This window comes from Trachypithecus francoisi, unplaced genomic scaffold (genome assembly GCF_009764315.1).
Source record: "Trachypithecus francoisi isolate TF-2019V2 unplaced genomic scaffold, Tfra_2.0 Lachesis_group16, whole genome shotgun sequence".
In the NCBI taxonomy this organism is placed as follows: domain Eukaryota; kingdom Metazoa; phylum Chordata; class Mammalia; order Primates; family Cercopithecidae; genus Trachypithecus; species Trachypithecus francoisi.
Genome location: NW_022681461.1, coordinates 57,034,009 through 57,058,862, shown reverse-complemented (window position 1 = coordinate 57,058,862; position 24,854 = coordinate 57,034,009). Strand labels below are relative to the sequence as shown.

Genomic DNA, 24,854 nt, shown 5'->3' with positions numbered 1-24,854 from the left:
TTATAACCAACTTTTTATGGATGTGTTTTCCATAATAAACCACATGGTCAGACCACACTAAATGGTTGTACTGAAAGAGAAAAGAATGAAAACAGAAGCTTTGTACACCTGCCTTCTCAAGGTATGACATTTCTTGTTCACTCTGAATGTATAGATTCAAGATAGATCTTTGTGTTATTGAGATGTTGGCCATCTGGTTAACACAAGAAATAAATCTATTCTACTGCTGTATATAAAAGTAAACTTCATCAAATTGTCCCTGTTTGCAGATGACATGATTGTATATTTAGAAAACCCCATTGTCTCAGCCCAAAATCTCCTTAAGCTAATAAGCAACTTCAGCAAAGTCTCAGGATACAAAATCAATGTGCAAAAATCACAAGCATTCTTATACACCAGTAACAGGCAAACAGAGAGTCAAATCATGAGTGAACTCCCATTCACAATTGCTTCAAAGAGAATAAAATACCTAGGAATCCAACTTACAAGGGATGTAAAGGACCTCTTCAAGGAGAACTACAAACCACTGCTCAGTGAAATAAAAGAGGACACAAACAAATGGAAGAACATACCATGCTCATGGATAGGAAGAATCAATATTGTGAAAATGGCCATTCTGCCCAAGGTAATTTATAAATTCAATGCCATCCCCATCAAGTCACCAATGACTTTCTTCACAGAATTGGAAAAAACTACTGTAAAGTTCATATGGAAACAAAAAAGAGCCCACATTGCCAAGACAATCCTAAGCCAAAAGAACAAAGCTGGAGGCATCATGCTACCTGACTTCAAACTATACTACAAGGCTACAGTAACCAAAACAGCATGGTACTGGTACCAAAACAGAGATATAGACCAATGGAACAGAACAGAGCCCTCAGAAATAATACCACACATCTACAACCATCTCATCTTTAACAAACCTGACAAAAACAAGAAATGAAGAAGGGATTCCCTATTTAATAAATGGTGCTGGGAAAACTGGCTAGTCATATGTAGAAAGTTGAAACTGGATCCCTTCCTTACACCTTATATAAAAATTAACTCAAGATGGATTAAAGACTTAGATGTTAGACCTAAAACCATAAAAACCCTAGAAGAAAACCTAGGCAATACCATTCAGGACATAGGCATGGGCAAAATACCAAAAGCAATGGCAACAAAAGCCAAAACTGACAAATGGGATCTAATTAAACTAAAGAGCTTCTGCACAGCAAAAGAAACTACCATCAGAGTGAACAGGCAATCTACAGAACGGGAGAAAACTTTCACAATCTACTGATCTGACAAAGGGCTAATATCCAGAATCTACGAAGAACTTAAACAAATTTACAAGAAAAAATCAAACAACCCCATCACAAAGTGGGCAAAGGATATGAGCAGACACTTCTCAAAAGAAGACATTTATGCAGCCAACAGACACATGAAAAAATGCTCATCATCACTCGCCATCAGAGAAATGTAAATCAAAACCACAATGAGATACCATGTCACAACAGCTAGAATGGCGATCATTAAAAAGTCAGAAAACAACAGATGCTGGTGAGGATGTGGAGAAATAGGAACACTTTTACACTGCTGGTGGGACTGCAAACTAGTTCAACCATTGTGGAAGACAGTGTGGCAATTCCTCAAGGATCTAGAACTAGAAATATCATTTAACCCAGCAATCCCATTACTGGGTATACACCCAAAGGAATATAAATCATGTTGCTATAAAGGCACATGCACATGTATGTTTGTTGTGGCACTATTCACAATAGCAAAGACTTGGAACCAACCCAAATGCGCATCAATGATAGACTGGATTAAGAAAATGTGGTACATATACACCGGGGAATACTATGCAGCTGTAAAAAACGATGAGTTCATATCCTTTGTAGGGACATGGATGAAGCTGGAAACCATCATTCTGAGCAAACTATCGCAAGGACAGAAAACCAAACACCGCATGTTGTCACTCATAGGTGGGAACTGAACAATGAAAACACTTAGACACAGGTTGGGGAATATCACACACTGGGGCCTGTCGTGGAGTGGGTGGAGGAGGGAGGGATAGCATTAGGAGATATATCTAACGTAAATGACGAGTCAGTGGGTGCAGCACACCAACATGGCACATGTATACATATGTAACAAATCTGCACATTGTGCACATGAACCCTAGAACTTAAAAGTATAATTTAAAAAAAGAAAGCAAACTTCATAACAATAATTTTTTTTTTTTTTTTTTTTTTTTGAAACAGAGTCTCGCTCTGTCGCCGAGGCTGGAGTATAGTGGCGCAATCTCAGGTCACTGCAACCTCTGCCTCCCAGGTTCAAGTGATTCTCATGCCTCAGCCTCCTGAGTAGCTGGGATTACAGGCACCTGCCACTTCACCCAGCTACTTTTTGTATTTTTAGTAGAGACAGGGTTTTGCCATGTTGACCAGGCTGGTCTTGAACTCCTGACCCAAGGTGATCCACCTGCCTTGGCCTCCCAAAGTGCTGGGATTACAGGCATGAGCCACTGCAGCTGGCCAATTTTTGTTCTTAATTTCAATTTCTGCTTAAAATAGGCAAGAGAACCAATTTCATTCAGCCTCAATTACAAATTACAGCTAGAGTTGTAAATGGTTTGGATGCATTTTCAGGACCGATTACCACGTTTGAAGATTTTCCGTAATCAAAAAAACCAAATAGATATAAAAATCTATGACATTCTTAAACTTTTGCTCTTGAAATTATGTTGTTAGATGAAATATCTGTAAAACATGTAAACTTAATTTTAAAACCTGACCTCATATTTTGTAACTTTGAGATAAATGATGAAATAAATGAGAACTTAAATGTTCTAAACTCTTTAAAGCCTTTAGGGGATTATAGCTTATATATTTCTTTTTTTTTTTTTTTTGAGACAGAGTCTTGCTCTGTCGCCAGGCTGGAATGCAGTGGCGTGATCTCAGCTCACTGCAACCTCTGCCTCCCAGGTTCAAGCAATTCTCCTGCCTCAGCCTCCCGAGTAGCTGGGACTACAGGCATGTGCCACCACATCCAGCTGATTTCCGTACTTTTGGGAGAGAAGTGGTTTCATCATGTTGGCCAGGATGGTCTTGATCTCCTGACCTCATGATCCACCTGCCTTGGCCTCCCAAAGTGCTGGGATTACAGGTGTGAGCTGCCATACCTGGCCTATAGCTTACATATTTCTTATTCTTTGAAGTAGCTGAGAGTATCTTATATATAGTAAACGACAAATATTTGCTTAATGGATTAAAACCAGGATAACAATAACAACAACAACAAAAAAGGAGCATTTTCAAGTAAGAGCTTGGTTACCATGAACAAAATTTTCCTTGTAAAAGGAAAAAGACTGCTAGTGTTTTGAGTTTTTAAGACGTCACTTTACAGCAGCATCAAATGATAGACGGTGGCTGGGTACAATGGCTCACGCCTATAATCCCAACACTTGAGGAGGCCAAGGTAGGAGGATTGCTTGAGACCAGGAGTTTGAGACTAGCCTGAGTAACGTAACAAGACCCCATCTCCACAAGAAACAAAAAATTAGCTGGGCATAGTAGCATGCACCTGTAGTCTCAGCTACTTGGAGGGCTGAGGCAAGATGACTTGAACCCAGGAGTTCAAGGCTGCAGTGAGCCATGAGTATGCCACTTCAATTCAGTGTGGGCAACAGAGCAAGACTCTATTAAAAAAAAAAAGACAGTGGAAAAGAGAGTCTTCTTTTTAATCAATAGAAGAATTACATATATCTTTCAATGTTTTATCAGGATGTTTTAACATCTATTCATCATCACATATTTACTGTTTTATGCAGAGATAACAAGAGAATGTATTTGGTGTTACTGAATTTTGGTTACTGAATATGGTAATTAGGGTTTATTATTGTCTTTGCTCTCAAAGAGACTAATATTAATAAATATCTGGGAGAGAATGTGCTTGTGTGTGTATTTACACAACATAGCTCATGATCTGTGTTTGTGTTGCCTTAGAATAAACAAATCAAGAATAAAATTTGCATTGGTTTTAAATTAACTATTCTTCACCAACTTTTTGACCTTAGAACGAACTTAGAACCAACACAAGTTTTATTCTTGAATAATTCAGGATTTTATCTGAGTATGCCTAGTTAACAACCTGTGCATACCCAGCCTAAAATATGGACCCATCCCGAACAACTGACAAAACACATAAAGAAGTTAACTACATCACATCTATTATTATCTTTGTAGGCATTACTCCTACTGCCACAATCATTTTATTTCCAGCATTAGGTGGTATTTAATCTTTTTTTTTTTTTTTTTTTGAGAAGGAGTCTTGCCCTGTTGCCCAGGCTGGAGTGCAGTGGCACGATCTCGGCTCATTGCAAGCTCCGCCTCCTGGGGGTTCAAGCGATTCTCCTGCCCCGACCTCCCAAGTAGCTGAGATTACAGGCGCCTACCACTACGTCCAGCTAATTTTGTATTTTTAGTAGAGATGGGGTTTCACCATATTGGTCAGGCTGGTCTTGAACTCCTGACCTCATGCTCCACCTGCCTCAGCCTCCCAAAGTGCTGGGATTACAGGCATGAGCCACCACACCCTGCTGGTATTTAGTCTTTAGTCAGGTTATATATAAAGATACACATATAATCTATATATATGACATAGATTGTTAATATAACTATTAAATATCAATGCTAAAGAAATAATGTAAATAGCTTTCTAATGAACAATGTGTCTTTCACTAGATTGGGGCTGACACACCGCAATTCAGATTAGTTAAAAGCCTAGGTTAAAACTAAAAATAGTAGATATAAAGATGTTCTTATCCATCATAAGTTTTCAGCTCCTAGCAGTATAAATCCTATTTATGTAAGTTATTTAGTAATATTCTTTATACAGAATTTAGCTATTTAATGGTATATGAAGATAACAGATGCATAAGCAACAAAATTTGTGTTGTAAATATTTTTAAATGAAAAAGGCAACAGGGAAATTGTTAGGAAAATTTACAAGGAAATAACTGAATCACAATTTAAACTACCTAATAAAGCTCACTTATGAATCTGATTTTTGAATAAGCTATACTTACGCTTGTCTTTCAGTAAATATGACATCCATACTTTGTGTTTCTCGATCATTTTGAGCTTTAAGCTGAATAAACAGTTAACACATAAGTTAGTAATAAATAAATACTAAACCAAATTTTTTCTTTATAGGTTATTTTGGTTACAAACTAAATGAGAAATTATTATAATCATCCCAGTGCCACATACAAAGTTTAAGAAAAAAAATACAGTTATTGTCTCATTTAACAAACAATACCAGATTTTTTAAAAGTCTTAAGAAGCATTGTAATCTCATACCAAAAATATTCATTGTACTTCAGTGATCTGTCAAATTCAACGTGAATTCAATTTATGTAAACAGCATTTAAAGAATGTATTGAATGTTCAATAAATATTTGATTAGTAATATGTTAAATTTAGAACCACCACAAGTTTTATTCCTGAACCATTCAGGATTTGAGTATAGCTAATTAACTACCTGTGCATATCCAGCCTAGAAAATGGATTCCCCATCCCACACAACCCACAAAACACATAAGGTTTTTACTTTTTACAACTGGCACTGAAATTTTTTTTGTTTTGTTTTGTTTTTGAGATGGAATCTTGCTTTGTCACCTAAGCTGGAGTGCAATGGCATGATCTCAGCACACTACAACCTCCAACTCCCAGGTTCAAGCGGGTCTCCTGCCTCAGCCTCCTGAGTAGCTGGGATTACAGGCGTGCGTCACCACACCCGGCTAATTTTTGTATTTTTAGTAGAGACGAGGTTTCACTATGTTGGCCAGGCTGGTCTCGAACTCCGGACCTAGTGATCCTCCTGCCTCCACCTCCCAAAGTGCTGGGATTACAGGCATGAGCCACCACACCCAGCTGAAATACAATTCTTAGAGAATTCTCCTGTGTTCTAAAGGTAAAAGTAACTAAATTATCATAGTTTTAGAACCCCAAATTTAGAAGTCATTTTATAAATCCTATGTCTTCACAGAACAGTCTTTATTCACGTAAATAAATTATAAATCATATAAATCATAAATTCTATGTTATTTTCATCCAAATCTTATAATCAAAACAAGCTAGCTATCAACATATTTTATTGTTTTCTACCAAGTAATCTAAGAACATTGAACACAAATTTGTTTTTGTTTTATTTTAGATTCAGGGGTACATGTGCAGATTTGTTACATGGATATATTGTATAATGGTAAGGTTTGGGCTTCTAGTGAACCCATCACCCAAATAATGAACACTGTACCAGCTAGGTAATTTTTCCACCCTTATTGCCCTCCTACCATTCCCCTTTTTGGAGTCCCCAGTGATATGTCCATGTTAAATACAAATTCTCATTTACCAATCAAAAATTAATATTATGTCTGGAGTCATATCTATTCACTTTTCTCCACTGGTGACAAAAACTATGTAAAGTTATCATTTGTCACACTGAGTATTAATCAACATTTGTGCATAAACTAAGCCAGAAATATTGTAAACTAATACATATAAGGAAATGCAGACGGCACTCCCTAACTAATGTTGCATGTGACACCAGTTCAAACACAGTAGACAGTCACTAAACATCCACTTAGGGGCCGGGCGTGGTGTCTCATGCCTGTAATCCCAGCAATTTGGGAGGCCAAGGCAGGTGGATCACGAGGTCAGGAGATGGAGACCATCCTGGCTAACACGGTGAAACTCCATCTCTACTAAAAACACCAAAATTAGCCGGGCGTGGTGGCAGGCACCTGTAGTCCCAGCTACTTGGGAGGCTGAGGCAGGAGAATGACATAAACCTGGGAAGCAGAGCTTACAGTGAGCCAAGATCGTGCCACCGCACTCCAGCCTGGGTGACAGACTGAGACTCTGTCTCAAGGAAAAAAAAAAAAAAAATCCACTTAGGAAAGCCAACCAACAGGAAGAAAATTTAAAAGAGCAACTAAGGGAACTCAATGAATACATAATAGTGGTATTTACAATTAGAGTAACATTCATCTCTATAGCACTTCGGGTTTTATCAAACTTTTTCTAGATATAAATGTTTTGCTTTGTAGGATATGACTTACATAGATCAATTTGCTTACATTTATAAATTTTCTTACCATATTGTAATCATTCATTACTTCTTCCATTTCAGTGTTGGTATTAAGTTTATCTACCAACTAAAAACAAAAATACAAAGAAACAAACACCATTCTGTTAGTCTTTACACATGTTTTCTATAATTAATAACATAGGTATTCAGTCTTACAAATAATGAGTAGTAACTTAAGTATTAATACTTTTAAATATGTTCTGTTTTAAGATAAAAACAAATATTGAGCTAAGTAAGCATGTATTATGTACCTTGCCAATAAACAAACTATATTTTTAACATGGATAAATGAGCAGTAATAAACTACTCTTCCTGCAAATTATAATTATACCTTGTAGACCCCTTTGCCTCCTCTGAAAAGATGGCTGAGCTTATAAATAAGGGTCTGGAAAAGACAAAAGTTTTGGAAAGATCTATCACTCTTCCCCTGCCAATGCCCCCAAGGAGAGAGGAGTGTTAGCAGATTTACAAATTTACACTAGCAAAAATGTAAAAAGATGTTCTTTATCATCTAATAATTTTAAAAAATCAACAGGGCTTGCACAGATAGAACAGTAGTAAGCCTACTTCAAAAAATTAGGCAAGGATATCAGTTGCCAACATAGGGTATTTACCTAGTGTCAAACACTATTCCATATATATTAACTCACTTAAGTTTTACAGTTACTCTGTGAAGTAGATATGATTGTACACATTTTACAGAAAAACAAAATTAGGAAGTGATACAGCCAGAATGTGAACAGAAGGTCTACTAAAAACAAACTATTTGGGTATAATGTATATCACATTTTTCACTTATAAATGCTAATAAGACCTAACATTTATTGAGTGCTAACTATATGTCAGATACCCAGCTAACTGTTCTGTATCAGATATTAGCTCATTAAATCTATAAATAGCATATTTTACACGCTGGTATTTCTATATGAATATGCCTAATTTGTTCCAGCATAACTAAAACTCCCTTTCATCTAATGTCATTTCATACCTTATAAAAACTATTTTTCTTGGCCCGGCATGGTGGCTCACACCTGTAATCCCAGCACTTTGGGAGGCCGAGGTGGGCAGATCACGAGGTCAGCAGTTTGACACCAGCCTGGCCAACACGGTGAAACCCCATCTCTACTAAAAATACAAAAATTAGCCAGGCGCCTATAATCCCAGCTACTCGGGAGCGTGCCTGTAATCCCAGCTACTTGGGAGGCTGAGGTAGGAGAACCACTTGAACCCGGGAGGCGGAGGTTACAGTGAACCGAGATCACGCCACTGCACTCCAGCCTAAGCAACAGACCGAGACTCCATCTCAAAAAAACAACAACAAAAGAAAAGCAACTATTTTTCTCATATTTAAAACAGAACATCATTTACTAAAGAATCTCCCACTGAATAATGGGCTCTACAAAATGTCTGTGATGAATTGTACAGTCCAGCAAATTTAAGAATTACAAGAGGGCTGGGTTCAATGGCTCATGCTTATAATCCCAGCACTTTGGGAAGCTGAAGCAGGAGGATCACTTGAGCCCAGCAGTTCGAGATCATCCTGAGCAACATAGCAAGACCCCATCTCTCCAAAAAATATAAAAATTAGCCAGGCATGGTGGCATGCACCTGTAGTCCCAGCTACTTGGGAGGCTGATGCAGGAAGATCACTTGTGCCCAGGAGTTCGAGGCTACAGTGAACTACAATCATGCTACTGCACTTCAGCCAGGGCAACAGAGCAAGACCCTATCTCTAAAAGAATTTAAAAATAAAAATAGTCCAGGTACAATGACTTAAGCCTGTAATCCCAACACTCTGGGAGACCAAGACAGGCAGACCACTTGAGCCAAGGAGTTTGAGACGAGTATGGGCAATATGGCCAAACCTCATCTCAACAAAAAATACAAAAAAATTAGCCTGGTGTGTTGGCATGTGCCTGCAGTCCCAGCTGTTTCAGAGGCTGAGGTGGGAGAATCAATTGAGCTCAGAAAGTCTAGGCTGCAGCGAGCCGTGATTGAGCCACTGCATTCCAGCTCAGGCGACAAAGCAAGACTGTCTCAAAAAAAAAGCCCAAAAAACAAAACAAAACAAAAAACAAACAAACAAAACCCATCACCACCACTAATAATAACAAAAAATAAAAAATAAAAAGTTATACTATAATCAGCAAAATTTTTTGATAAGCACAAGACAACAATATCAAGTAGGTATATCATAACTTATCCTAACCATTATGATAGAATGTTTATTTCTTGTAACACTATTTCTTAATAAGAATAGTGAGATAAAAATTTGTCTTTTTCATTAAATCCAGACACCACTGCTGCTAAAGCAACTAAAAAGTTAGAAAAAAGAAAATTCTGACACTAGAAATTTTCATGGGGCCAATATCACCCAAGGATTGAGCAGTTATCAATACTGCCAGAGGGACTGTTTCTTTTGAAAGTAGTTTGGTAGAACTACATTTATGTTATATACTCTATTTTGACAGAATGTACACAATATTTCAAGTAAAACATAGAGATGGTGGCAATTTGCATGTTAAATAATTAAATTTAAAAATTTTCAAGATGACAACACTCAATAAAAGTTTAACTTTTCAGCTTTTTGAGGAATCGCCACACTGCTTTCACAGTGGCTGAATTAATTTACACTCTCACCAACACTTTATAAGCGTTCCCTTTTCTCTGCAACTTCATCAGCATGTGTTATTGACTTTTTAGTCATAGCCATTCTGACTGGCGTGAGATGGTATCTCATTACTCTTTTGATCTGCATTTCCCTAATGATCAGTGATGATGAGCTTCTTTTCATATGCTTGTTGGCTGCTGTATGTTGGTCTTCTTTCGAAAAGTATCTGTGCATGCCCTTTGCCTACTAATGTATTTTTAAAGCAGTAGTAAAAACTAACGAAAATATTAACAGTAAATTCTCTTAGAAAAGAAAAAATACCATGTTGTAGTCTGCTAGTTGTCCTTGAAACTCTTTCATTTCAACAGCTAAAGTCTCAGCCCTGCAAGCATAAAATAAATATTCATAAATATATACATAAGAAAATGAACATTACAAACAGTGTGGATAGCTACAAATTTAGTATTATAAGTACAAAACACTGAATGAATACTGCATACTTATTACTCACCTCTTTTCATACGACAAATATACTGAATTCTCTTGATTGTACATTTCTATTTCCTTCTGAAGTTTATTAACTTCTGTTGTAAGTTCACTTATTTTACTTCTATTAGAAAAGAAATAAAAAGGTCGGCAATACTTTCAATCCAGAAAACTCTAGTTAAGCAAAATTTAAACTTTTCAGTAATATGTAACAATAATATAAATAGTTTTGTGAAATTCACTAAAAGAATACAAAAAGTTTAGGTGGCTTATTTCATTAAGAATGAGGTATATCCCAACTGGGTGCAGTGGCTCACGCCTGTAATCCCAGCACTTTGGGAGGCCAAGGTAAGCAGATCACTTGAGGTCAGGAGTTCGAGACAAGCCTGGCCAACATGGTGAAACCCCATCTCTACTCAAAATACAAAATTTAGCTGGGTATGGTGGCACATGCCTGTAGTCTCAGCTACTAGGGAGGCTGAGGCAGGGGAATAGCTTAAACCTGGGAGGTGGAGACTGCAGTGAGCCAAGATCGTGCCACTGCACTCCAGCCTGGGAGACAGAGTGAGACTCTGTCTCAAAAAAAAAAAAAAGAATGAGGTATATCCCATCCTATTCTACTCAACTGATGAGAAACTGACATAGATTCATTAAGAAAGATGAAATAGAACCAGAATGAAAGCCTGGTCAAACTAGTACATGCCATAGGCAGATGTAGGTGCTTAACTGTCATCATCACAGCTGCTGCTACCCTCTAGAGCACAGTTTATCAACGGTAGCACTAATGACATTCTGGGTCGGTGATTAGTACTTCGTGTTGAGAGTTATCTTGTACACTGTAGGATGTTTACCAGCATCCTGGATCTGAATATCAGTAGCACTTCCTCCAACCTCATTTGTGACAATCAGAAACATGTATAGAAATCGCCAAATGTTCCCTGGGGGCAAAATCACCACCAGTTGAGAACCACTGCTCTACAGCCAATTACACAAATAGCTAGAACTATTATTTGATGTGGAAGCACAAATCCTGGGCGAGAAAGGCAATGCAATCATTAGGAATAACTATATTTCCTTTCCTTCTTTTGATTAAAAAGTGGCTGAATATCAGAGATACTAAACAACTGATGGCCTTACTATCTTTCTTACTTCTCTTAGCTTTGAGAACAGATGGGGAAAAACCATACTTTTCTTTATTGCCTTCTAGGAGTTTGAGACTCAAAAGGATCCAGGTAACTGAGAAATAAAAGAAAACAAACAAACGAACAAAATGCTTATGAATTAATTAAAATTAGGCCACATTCGTAGCAACTGACCAAATATATACTTATGTAAGACTCTGCACTGATTAATGTAACATAAATAAGTATACACATTTTTCCTTTCTTATTAGATGTAGTTGGTAACATTTTAATGATATGAGTAACACATTTCAGATTAATTACTGAAAAAAACATAAAAGATTATTCTTGGCCAGGCGTGGTGGCTCATGCCTATAATTTCAGCTCTTTGGGAGGCCGAGGCAAGTGGACCTGAGGTCAGGAGTTCAAGACCGGCCTGGCCAATATGGTGAAACCCCATCTCTACTAAAAAATACAAAAGTTAGCCAGGCATGGTGGTGCATGCCTGTAGTCTCAGCTACTCAGGAGGCTAAAGCAGGAGAACAGCTTAAACCTGGAAGGCAGAGGTTGCAGTGAGCTGAGATCACACCATTGCACTCCAGTCTGGGTGACAGAGTGAGACTCTGTCTCAAAAAAAAAAAAAAGAAAAAGAAAAAGAAAAAAAAATTACTCTTGGATATCATCAGATGAAAAAAGTGAACTTCAAAAATTCTACAAGGGGTCAGGCACAGTGGCTCATGCCCGTAATCCCAGCACTTTAGAAGGACGAGATGGGCGGATCATTTGAGGTCAGAAGTCTGAGACCAGCCTGGCTGACATAGTGAAATGCCACCTCTACTAAAAACACACACAAAAAATTAGGTGGGTGTGGTGGCACACGCCTGTAATCGCAGCTACTCGGGAAGCTGAGACAGGAGAATTGCTTAAACCCAGGAGACAGAGGTTGCAGTGAGCCAAGATCACGCCACTGCACTCCAGTCTGAGTCACAGAGCAAGACTCTGTCTCAAAAAAAAAAAAAATACTATGAGGCCAGGTGTGGTGGTAGCTCATGCCTATAATCCCAGCACTTTGGGAAGCCAAGGCAGGAGGATCACTTGAACCCAGCAGTTCAAGGTTGCAGTGAGCTGTGATCATGCCGCTGCACTCCAGCCTGGGCAACAGAGTGGGGCTCTCTCTCTAAAATATAAACAAAATAAAATAAGTATGCTATGGTTTGAATGTTTGTGTCTCTCTGAAATTCGTATCAAAATTTAATCTCTAATGCAATAGTAATAAGAGGTAGGGACTTCAGGAAGTTGAAATCAGGTCATGACAGCTCTGCCCTCATGGACGGGATCAGTGCCTCACAAAAGGGTTGAAGGAAACTAGCTAGGTATCTTTTGCCCTTCCACTCTTCTGCCATGAGGACACCTTGATGGCACCATCTTTGAGAAACAGATGCCCACCAAACATTGAAGCTGCTGGTAGCTTGCTCTTGGACTTCCACGTCTCCAAAACAGTAAGAAATAAATTCCTGTAAGTTACCCAATCTCAGGTATTTTATTATAGCAGCACAAACAAACTGAGAGAAAATATAGCTCATGTACACATGCAAATTCATAAAATTATAAATCTCAGGCTAATTATACGATCACATTTATTTTACAGCCTAGGCAAATTAACCAGAAATTGTTAGAATACCAAATAATTATTAGAAATCAATAGACACCTAATAATCCTAATAAGTGCCATAGCTAAAACTTCATATTAAAGTTATATACTCCATTTTAACAGAAGGTATACAATATTTCGAGTAAAACATATGGATGAAAAGACATGTTTAACATACCTAAGAAGCCCAAGATAATAAGATTTGTCTAAAATTTGCCTCTGGGGACCTAAAAAAAATGTTTTAAGTGTTAGTGTTCAGTTTGAAATGCCACCAAAATAGCAAATCCAAAGCACAATCAGAATTACACTCCACAGTTCTCAAGACAGTCTTCATGAATGCCCCAATGAATCAAGAAGAATCACTGAATCTGAAAAGAGAATTAATATCTTACAATCATGACATAAAAGAAGCTTCAATTAAAACTACGAAGATGGGACTAGAGGTGGGGCTGTTAAGACAGTAGACTCTACAGAACAGGCCAATGGAATGAAAATTGAGTCTAAGGGAATCTAGAACAGAGCTGTCCAAAGTAACTTTCTGCAGTGACTGAAATATTCTAAATTAAAACTGTCCAATAAAGTGGACAGCGTGACTATAGAGCACTTAAAATTTGGCTGGTGACACTGGGGAACTAATTTAAATTTCTGACTACTGGCTGTCATACTGGACATTGCAGACATTCCTCAGTATGAGAAAGTGACTATTTTTTTTTATCATTTGTCTCAGAGACTTTTTTAGAAATGATCTTACATTTCAGTAGAACTAAGAAAGTATTCTTGGTTAAATGTCTCAAACCTGGTAAGAGATGAAGTACCCTGCAAAGTATGAGAGGTAAAACCAGGTGTATTAACTATAAGGTCTATGCTGAGAAGTAAAAGTAGTATCTTATTATACTGGGAAATGGGGCACTAGAGGAGGTAAGAATGAAAGTCACAGTAGATAGTTGTGTGGAGTGGTAATGTTCCGAATTCTCTCATAAAAGGCTTTGAAGTATACTGGTAGAAACTAACAATCCTAAATTATATTGGTTCTGTTCTGAAGGATAAATTAATACAGAAATAAACATTTGATAAATTTACTATAGAATTTTAATATGTTTCTACCCTTGATGTTTTAAAATAATATTAAACATATAAATATTTTTGTGCATCCACTTTCAAAAGGCTAAATGACTACGTAATTTTGAAATATTTTTTCATGGTACTGATAATCATTAAGCAAACATTTCTAAATAATTCATTTTTAATATTTAGTGATTTAAATGTTATTAGAATGTAGATGAAAAAGCTTAAGTCTCTTGAAAGGGATGATATACTATATTATAGAAAGTAGCATGTATGATACGTTATAATTAATTTTGTACTAGCAGCATATCTTCATTCCTGATAAATCATCTGTCAAAAATATAGAAAACAAACTCTGAAACAGCTCACCACAGGCTACTGACCACTGCCTATGATAAAAAGAAAAAAAAATAAGGAGTTTACCATACTTTGGTTTATATATACCACAGTTCTAAATTTGAAACTATAATATATAATGTATTATTATGCTTCTCTAAATACATATGCAGAAGCATAATGAGAGATTTAATATAAATCTATGAGTTAGCATCATTTCCTTAAATAAGTATTAGAACAGATACTAATTATCGGAGAAAAATTTCTTGATCTACTTCTCATAAATAAACAAGTATTTTAAGTGTCATTCTAATACAGAAACTATCCAAACTATTTCAGAGTATTTTATAGTACTAAAAATCTAATTTTCAATCTTGAACTTTTCTCTAAGATTATTTCAAAGTTCTTCAAGTTGTACTACAGCTCCATGTCACAAAAATGAAGACTGAAATAGCTCATATCTGTATATAGCTTTCTAATTCAAACTGTATTTTCATATTCATTCTGTTGTTTAACCCTCACAATTTTGTGATTCAAAGAATAACCATTATATGCCATAATTCTGACTACATGCCATAATTACATGTAATAATTCTTACATGCTATAATCCTGATTTAATAAAATGGTACTGTAATACTTATTGTTCAAAATTACTCAACTTTTACAATTTTTTAATTGGTCATAATTATTTATTTCTTACAAAACACAGGCCCAAGTGGGATACTTATCTTAAAATAGGTACCTTTCATCCCAGTTTTCATTCCAGTCAAACCTTGTTGTGTTACAGGGCGATCGGCAACTTTGATTTGAGAAGACAGAACTCCACCAGTCCCTATGGGACCACCACGAGAACCTGGTCTTGCTGTCCCAGGTGGCATCTAAATGACAAACAAGATTTCATTTTTAGTAAACTGGAGAAAACGCTGTACTCATAAAACTGCAAAGACAATTTTTTTAAAAACCAAAATTCTACTTGATTTGTAAAAATTTCCTTATTTTTTAAATGTCTGAATTATTAAATACTGTTGTTCAACTTATTAACATATTTCTTTAACATTTAACATTCTATGACTATTTAAAAATACATTTCATGAAAATTTTAAATTCTATATGTAGACATTATTTATAATACCTCAAAACTGGAAAGGAGCTCAATGTCCACAGTAGAAAATGGTTAAATAAGTTGCAGTATATAAAAAGGGTAGTTTAAGTTGGGTGTGGTGGCTCACGCCTGTAATCCTAGCACTTTGCGAGGCCAAGGCAGGTGGATCACGTGAGGTCAGGAGTTCAAAACCAGCCTGGCCAATATGGCAAAACCTCATCACTACTAAAAATACAAAAGTTATCCAGGTATGGTGGCACACGTCTGTAATCCCAGCTACTTGAGAGGCTGAGCCATGAGAATCGCTTGAATCTGGGAGATCAAGGCTGCAGTGAGCCGAGATCATGCCACTGCACTCTAGCTTGGGCAACAGAGTGAGACTCAGTCTCAAAATAAGTAAATAAAATAAAAATTAAAAGGCAGTTCACAAGATAGTATTTATAACTCCGTTTTTGTTTGTTTTAGAGACAAGGGCTCACTATGTTACTCTGCCTGGTCTTGAACTACTGGCCTAAAGAGATCCTTCTGCTTCAGCTCTCCAAGTAGCTGGGATTACAGGTGTAAGTCACTGTGCCTAGTTCACAACTCTACTTTTTTAAAACAAAAAAAAGGCTGGAAGTTTGGGCATGGTGGCATGTACCAACAGTCTCAGCTACTTGGTAGTCCGAGATGAGAGGACTGTTTAAAACCCAGGGGTTCGAGGCCAGCCTGAAGAACACAAAGAGATCGTCTTTTAAAAAAAATAAAGAATAGAGATAAAAATAAAAAATTTTAAAAACTATATGAAAAAATAGTAATGATGATGATCTATAATTATATTATAGTTGATTTTTATTTTCTCCTTTATATAATTTGGCATTTTCAGCCTTATTAAATGAGTATATACTACCTCTAAAAATCAGGAAAAAATAAGAAAACTTTAATCTTGTAAAAACAAATGGATATAAATCCATCCTAAGATGACCATGTAAGTACTAAAGGGCTTACATTATTAAACAAGCATTCATATTATTACTCAACGTGATTCTCTACTTCAGGTATGAAAAATCCAACATAACATTACATGACCTCAGGAAAGGCCAAAAGACTCCCTTTATGTCAGTTCATATAATACATACAGGCATGAGAAGATATAAAAGACATGAGATATGGCAAGGTTTCTCTCCAAACAGCCTGCTCAGCTACTTATTCTCTAATTCCAAGTACCTCCTGCCTTTCTTCTCCTTTTTCCTTCTTTCTGATTTTACTACATGCCCAGGCATGCCACAACCCCAGCTCACATTCCTTTCCTTATTTGGGAAAAGATTGGCTCTCTAGTCCTCTGTAGATGACCCCTTCCTCCTCTCCCCTCTCTCCCATCACGCACTCACCTTATCTAAGAAAGTTTAAATGTTTAGCCAATCAGGTCTAGTTTAGATTGTGCAGTCCGACCCCAGCCAATGGGGAAAGGACACGGGGGCAGCAGTACCATTAGGAATAAAAGCTTCTACTCTCCTTTCTTCAGTGTGCTCTCGTGGCAAGCAACCCCACCAGAAGCACCCTACTGCGCAGAAGTATATTTGCTTTGCTGAGAAATCCTTTGTTTGAGTGCTCGTCTTTCTTTACGACTCCAAATTTTATTTCTAACAATTCTGGGGGCTTGTCTGGGATTCCCATTCTCCTTCAAGAAGGCATCTTCAGTCACCCCCCCCAGGAGAAGACGTGTCCTACCATCCCGTTGCAGTGGCCTCAGGGACAGGAGATTGAGATCCACCCATTCTGATGAACAAATCCAAGCTCTCAGCAACGGGGAAAGGAGAGGCTTACAACAGCGTGGCGACCAAGTAACTCCGTGCACAGACCAACGTGAAAAACGTGAAAAACGGTGCAACAGCAACAAAGCACTTCCTTGGTGGTCAGGGTATCTTGGAGGTTAAAAGTGTGTGTAGATGATGTTAACACTACTGCTGTGTGGATTGAGTGGGTCCTATCCGCAGTTCCGTGGTCACCTCATATGGCTTAGGGCGGATCCTGCCATTTCCCAAGAGGAAAGGGGCCAGAGTAGACAAAGCGAAAGAAGGGTGCAAGGAGCCTCCAACAGGTGGGGCTAAAGGATAGGCACGAAATTTCTAATACTAGGGATTGAGCCTTAACAATCAATGCCTCTGGAAATCGACAGGCAAGAAAATCTCTAATATGAGGGACTGAGCCTCAGAGCCTCGGTGAACTTCTGAAAGGAGGGAGGGCGAGAAATCGCTAGTAGGAGAGGTTGAGCACCCCCAACAGAAGCTCTGGGGAAAGGCCTATTTGAGTTAGACACCATCCCAAACCTCTGAAATGGGAAATGTTTCAAGTAAGAAAGGAAAAATAAAGAGCCAAGCGAGTGATGAATTGCCTCCTGATAGTCCCTTGGGACTTATATTAAACTATTGGAAAGGTAATGAAAGAACTAAACATAAAAGAAAGCAGCAAATGATAAAAGATTGTTGTTTTATTTGGACTCGAGGGCCCATCCTCAAACCCTCAGTTTTCAGGCCAAAATTTGGTTCCAGTGAAGAGTGGATTTGTCAGCTCTTAATTGAACATGTTAATGACAAAAGCCCTGTCTCCCAAAAGGAAACAGACTATGCTCTTTGTTGGAGGCAAGAACCTGTCCTCCTCTACCCTTTAAAAACCAGAGGTAATAAGCCAGAAACCAACTCCTCTAACAGAGGAAGAGTCCCTGTTCCTAAACAACCCACACCCACCAACACATGGGATCCGCTGGATCATCTTCCTCCGCTCAGTGCCCCTGACTCTTTCCCTCAGGCAGCTGCTGTTGCCTCAGGTCCCATTCCAGATCCTTCCCCTGCTCATGTTATTCCTCCTCCTTATAACCCTAACTCTTGGGAATTATCATCCCATGAGCCTGTCCCCTTCCAGCCTATTAAGTACCCCTCCCTGAAAGGACTTCAACGTAAGAGAGAACAATGTAAATTTCTAAATTTAATTTCCCATTTCCCTCCACACCTAAGGAGTCAGCCCTGACTCTCTTCCCCTTAAAAGAGGTGCCACAAGGAGGGGGAGCTATTGGATTTGTAAACATTCCCTTGACCAGTTCAGAGGTGCGAAGTTTGAAAAAAGAGCTTCAGTTGCTGTTGGGTGACCTTTATGGGGTGGCTGATCAAGTTGATCAATGCTTAGGACCTCAGTTACATACCTGGGTCAAGTTAATGTCCATCCGAGGCATCCTCTTTTTGGAGGAGAAAAGAAGCATAACTGTAGGGCTGCTATGGCAATTTGGAAATGTGAGCACTCTCCTGGTCCGAATGTCCATAATGCGGACCAAAAATTTCCCACCCAAGACCTCAGGTGGGACAATAATAATGCAGCTCACCAGGAAAACATGCAAGATCTAGGGAAATGATAATAAAAGGAATTGGGGAATCAATACCCCGAACTCAAAACCTCTCTAAAGCATTTGATATACAACAACAAAAAAAGATGAGGGGCCTATAAAATTCTTAGACAGCCTAAAGGAGCAAACGAAACAGTATACGGGCCTAAATTTGGAAGATCCCCTTGGGCAGGAAATGTTTAAGCTCCATTTTCTCACCAAGAATTGACCAGATATTTCAAAAAAGTTACAAAAATTAGAAAATTGGGAAGACTGACCGCTAAGTAAACTTCTTAGGAAAGCTCAAAAAGTGTATGCGAGGAGAGACAAAAAAAAAAAAAAAAACAAAGAGCAAAACTTATGCTATCCACCTTTCAACAGGTGGCTCCAAACCCATACACTTCTAAACAAGGCTTCCAGGGGGCCAAGAACTATAAAAGGTCCAAACTCCCGTGCAAAGGAACCAAGCCTCCAATTAGAGGACATGGGCCTTCATTTCCTAGGCCCTCTAAAGAGTGTGGGGGAGCAAAGTCAAAGAATCCCAGAATTGAAAGGGAGGAAGGACAAGATACATGTTACAAATGTGGAAGAACAGGCTACTTCAAGAGAAAATGTCCCAAATTAAAAAGGGAAAAGGAAGTCCTTCCACTCATGACTTTCAAGGAAGAGTAGGGGAGTCAGGGGCTCTGTCTCTTTTACTTTGAGTCCCACCAGGAGCTCTTGACAAATTTAGAGGTGGGACCTAAATGTGAACTTATCACCTTTTTAATCTATTCCGGAGTGTCTCACTCCTCTGTTTGTCTCACTCCATCTAATCTTGCTGGCTTTTCAGAAGAACTTTACATCTCTGGGGTAAAAGGAGAAGGATTTGAGGCCAAAATCTTAGAAAATACAAAAGCCAAATATCAAGATCGATTAACTCATATTCAATTTTTGTTGATCCCTGTGGTGGGAACTAATCTATTAGAAAAAGACTTAATGCTAAAATTAGGCATAGGCCTTCAAGTTGGCCCTAAGGGATTCCTCACCTCATTAAATCTACTCACCACCGTGGATGAAAAATACATTCATCCTGATACCTGGTCAACAGAAGGGAATCGAGAAAAACTTCGAGTTCCCCCAACACACATCAAACTAAAAACTCCTGGGGAAATAGTAAGGAGAAAGCAATACCCCACTCCCTTCGAAGGCAGGATAGGGTTAAAGCCTGTAATTGACAGTCTCATTAAAGATGGACTCCTTAAACCCTGTATGTCTCCCTATAATACCCCAATCCTGCCTGTCAAAAAATCAGACAGGTCAAACTGATTGGTACAAGACCTCAGAGCTATTAACCAGATAGTCCAGACCACTCAACCCGTTGTCCCCAACCCTTACACCATTCTCAGCCAAATTCCTTATGATCATCAGTGGTTCACAGTAATAGATTTGAAGGATGCTTTCTGGGCATGCCCCTTGGCTGAGGATAGCCGAGACATATTTGCTTTTGAGTGAGAAGACCCCCATTCAGGGCGAAAACAACAATATCGATGGATGGTCTTACTCCAAGGGTTTACAGACTCCCCTAACCTCTTTGGTCAAATTCTAGAACGAGTATTGGAAAAAGTTGTTGTCCCAAAGCAAATATGCCTGCTTCAGTACGTGGATGATAGTCTCATATCTGGTGAAGATATAAAAAAAGTGGGTGACTTCTCTACACATATTCTTAACTACCAACAGTTTGAGGGATTACGGGTCTCAAAAGTGAAGCTTCAATAATATATTCAAAAGTGAAGCCAACTAATAAGTGCAGGTAAGCAAAGAATAGGGCCGAAATGGGTTGAGTGAATTCTGTCCTTACCCCTGCCTCAAACTAAGCAAGAACTAAAAAAAATTTTAGGATTAATTGGATATTGCCACTTATGGATTGACTCATACTCACTAAAAAGTAAATTTTTATATGAAAAACTTACCCAGTGGAAGCCTGACTGTCTCTTGTGGACTTCCGATAAAATCCATCAGATTAAAGAGCTGAAAGAGATGCTCATAACTGCCCCTGTTCTAGCCCTACCTTCCCTAGAAAAGCCACTTCACCTTTTTGTTAACGTGAATGATGGGTTAGCTTTAGAAGTGCTTACCCAAGAGCACAGAGGCAACTGGCAGCCCATGCCTTCCTGTCAAAAGTTTTAGACCCAGTCACCTGTGGATGGCGTCAATGCATCCAGTCAAATGCAGCTAGAGCAGTATAGGTTGAAGAAAGTAAAAAGTTAACCTTTGGAGGAAAATTGACAGTAAGCACTCCCCACCAAGTTAGAACTATCTTAAATCAAAAAACAGAGAGGTGAATCACGACTCAAGAATTTTAAAGTGTAGGACTATTCTGTTAAAAACAAGATGATTTAACATTAACCACTGATAACTCACTCAACCTAGCAGGTTTCTTAACAGGGGATCTAAACCTAAAAAGGGAGCACACATGTTAGATCTAATTGATTACCATACAAAGGTCTGACCAGACTTAGGAGAAACTCCCTTCAAGACAGGGCGACACTTATTTATAGATGGGTCCTCCTGGGTAATTGAAGGGAAAAGACATCATGGGTATTCAGTAATTGATGGAAAAACTCTTGAAGAAGTAGAGTCAGGATGATTGCCGAATAATTGGTCTGTGCAAACTTGTAAACTGTTTGCACTCAGCCAAGCTTTGAAACATTTACAGAACCAAGAAGGAACTATTTATACTGATTCTAAGTACACCTTTGGAGTGGCTCATACATTTAAAAAAGGTTGGACCGAGAATGATCTTATTAATAGTAAACGCCAAGACTTGGTCCACAAAGAACTAACTGTCCATGTCTTAAACAATCTCCAGTTGCCAGAAGAGATAGCTATTGTACATGTCCCAGGGCATCAAATGACTTTTCCTTCCCAAGTCGAGGAAATAACCTTGCCGATCAAATAGCCAAACAAGCTGCCATTTCTTCTGAAACACCTGTCTTTCACTTAACTCCTTGCCTTCCTTCCCCTACCACAGTCCCCATTTTCTCTTCCACTGAAAAAGAAAAATCAATAAAAATAGGAGCTAATGAAAACACAGAAGGAAAATGGGTATTACCAGATCAAAGAGAGATGTTATCCAAACCTCTCATGAGGGAGGTCTTGTCTCAAGTACATCAAGGAGCCCATTGGAGACCCCAAACCATGTGTGATGCGGTTTTCAGAGTTTATGGGTGTATTAGAATTTATACCCTAGCCAAACAGGTCACAGACAGTTGCTTAACATATAAAAAAACTAATAAACAAGCTCTAAGAAAATCACTCCTTCGGGGAAGAGACCCAGGGCTAAGACCATTCCAAAGTGTTGAAATTAACTACACTAAAATGCCCCCAATTGGTCGCCTGAAGTATTTATTGGTAATAGTAAATCACTTTACTCACTGTGTAGAGGCTATTTCCTTCTCAAGTGCAACTACTAGCAATGTAGTTATACAAGCGTTAATTGAAAACATGATACCCAGGTTTAGACTAATAGAAAACACTGATTCAGAACAATGAAATCCATTTCACGGCACATATCATTAGAGAGTTAGCCCAGGTGCTAGACATAAAATGGGAATACCATGCCCCTTGGCATCCATCCTCTTCAGGAAGAGTAGAAAGAACTAACCAAACTCTAAAAAGTCACCTGACCAAATTAGTTCTAGAAACCCGGTTACCCTGGATTAAATATCTCCCCATTGCCTTGTTAAGAATCACAACCGCCCCTCGAAAAGATGTCGGTTTATCCCCTTATGAATTATTTGGGAATTATTTTGAGCATAGGGGCCAGGAATAGTACTAATTCTAGAAAATGTGTTGGACACAGGAAGATTGTCAACTATAAATTCAAATGAAATGAGTTAAGGGTTAACCCGAGTGATCTTTAGAAGAGAATGTTAAATTTCTTCCTGGTAAATTTTCTGAATAATTTCTTCTTTGGCTTTATGCAAGCATAACTGTGAGACCTACTCAACTAATTATGCTACTTTTTATTTTCCATTCACCAGGTGAATGTATAGAGAAGAACATGTAAATTAAAACTTTACACATTAAAAATAATGAAATGGATGTACATGTATTCACTTGGCAACATATTCATAATATATGGCTGAAAGAAATAGACAAGAAAAATAACAATGTATACAGTACTATCTTGATTTTGGAACAGACCAAAGTCATATAAACTGTGTATGTATGTGTGTGTGTTTATAAATACATTAAAAAGTCTAGAAGATACTGTTGATAGTGGTTATACCCACAATAGGAAGGAACTCTTGATACTTCTCCATTGTATGTTTTACAACAAGCATTACTATTTTCAAAAATGCAAACATTAAATAGATGAAGTCATTGCAAAGAAAAAGTCATTTTTGCAATGCCCTCACCACAGCATATTGTTAGAATGTCTAAAGTCAATGTGAAGGAAAGAATTTTAAAATTAGTAAGAGAAAAGTATCTAGTCACCTATAAAGGCAACCCTATCAGAATAAAAGCAGACTTTTCAGTGGAAATTTAAAAAATAAAAAATAAAAAAGAGAATCGGATGTCATTTTCAAAGTGCTAAGAAAAAAACCAAAAACAAAAACAAAAACAAACTGTTAGCCACAAATTTTATATCCTGACAGAATAGGATTCATAAATGAAGGAGAAATAAAGTATTTGCAAGACAAGCAAACGCTGAGGGAAAGTGTCACCACTAATCCAGTCCTACAGTAAATGCTCAAAGCGGTCTTCAACATAAAAATTAAAGATGGATATACAGTATCACAAAAACACATAAAAATATTAAACTCACAGTTCTTATAAAACAATCACAAAGGAGGAGGACAAAATAATCAAATGCCAACATGAAAGAATTTCATCAAAACATAAAGATAAAAAGACAGAGAAAAAGAAAAATAATTTATACAACTTAAAAACAACTAACAAAATAACAGGAACAAAGCTTCATGTATCATTATTAACTGTGAATGTAATGTAAATGAACTGAATTATTCAATTAAAAGATACATATTAGCAGAAGATTTTAAAACAGCAACAACAACATAATCCAACTATATCCTGCCTATGAGAAACATATCTAGCCCTAAAAGACACACATAGGCTAAAAATAAAAGAGTGGGAAAAGGTATTTCACACTACCAAAAGCAAGCAGGAGTAGCTATACATACATAAGATTAAAAAGACTTCAAATCAAAACAAGAAGATCATTATATAATGATAAAGGAATCAATTCAGCAAGAGATACAACAATCCTAAATATATATGTATCTTCTCTGACCATAATGGAATAAAACTACAAATTGATAACAAGAGGAATTTTGAAAACTATACCAACAAATAGAAATATGTTCCTGAATGACCAGTGGGTCAAAGAGATTAAAAAGGAAATTTTTTTAAACTCTTGAAACAAATTACAATGGAAACACAACATATCCAAAACTTACGTGATATGGCAAAAGCCGTAGTAAGAGGAAAGTTTATACCTTTAAGTGCCTACATTAAAAAAGTAGAAAAACTTAAAATAAACCACCTAATAATGCATATTAAAGAATCAGATAAGCATGAGCAAACCAAACACAAAATTCATATCAGAAATTAATAAAGATCACAGTAGAAATAAATGAAACTGAAACAAAAAAATATAAAAGATCAATGAAACACAAAGTCGGTGTTTTGAAAAGATAAACAAAATCAACAAACTCTTAGCCAGGCTAACTAATGAAAAAAAGAGGGAAGACTCAAATAAATATAATCAGAAATGAAAAAAAAAAAAAAGACACTACAACTGATAACACAGAAACTCAAAGAATCATTAGAGGCCACTATGAGCAACTATATGCCAATAAATTGGAAAATCTGGAAGAAATGAACAAATGACTAAACACATACAACCAACAGAGACTGTACCATAAAGAAATCCAAAACCTGAACAGACCAATAACAAATAATGAGATCCAAGCCATAATAAAAA

General features: G+C 37.5%; 1 protein-coding gene across 4 annotated transcripts in view; it reads right to left on the bottom strand.

The window, feature by feature from the left end:
* The window catches only part of IFT74 (intraflagellar transport 74), a 123,799-nt gene that overhangs the window by 87,883 nt on the left and 11,062 nt on the right, over positions 1–24,854 (bottom strand). For all 4 annotated transcript variants that reach the window (XM_033237511.1, XM_033237514.1, XM_033237513.1 and 1 more), the window contains 6 exons: positions 15,148–15,283; positions 13,182–13,230; positions 10,257–10,355; positions 10,067–10,127; positions 7,142–7,201; positions 5,072–5,133 (listed from right to left, as the gene is read on the bottom strand). In XM_033237511.1, the coding sequence (XP_033093402.1) occupies positions 5,072–5,133; positions 7,142–7,201; positions 10,067–10,127; positions 10,257–10,355; positions 13,182–13,230; positions 15,148–15,283 (467 nt within the window). The remainder of the gene's footprint in view (positions 1–5,071; positions 5,134–7,141; positions 7,202–10,066; positions 10,128–10,256; positions 10,356–13,181; positions 13,231–15,147; positions 15,284–24,854) is intronic.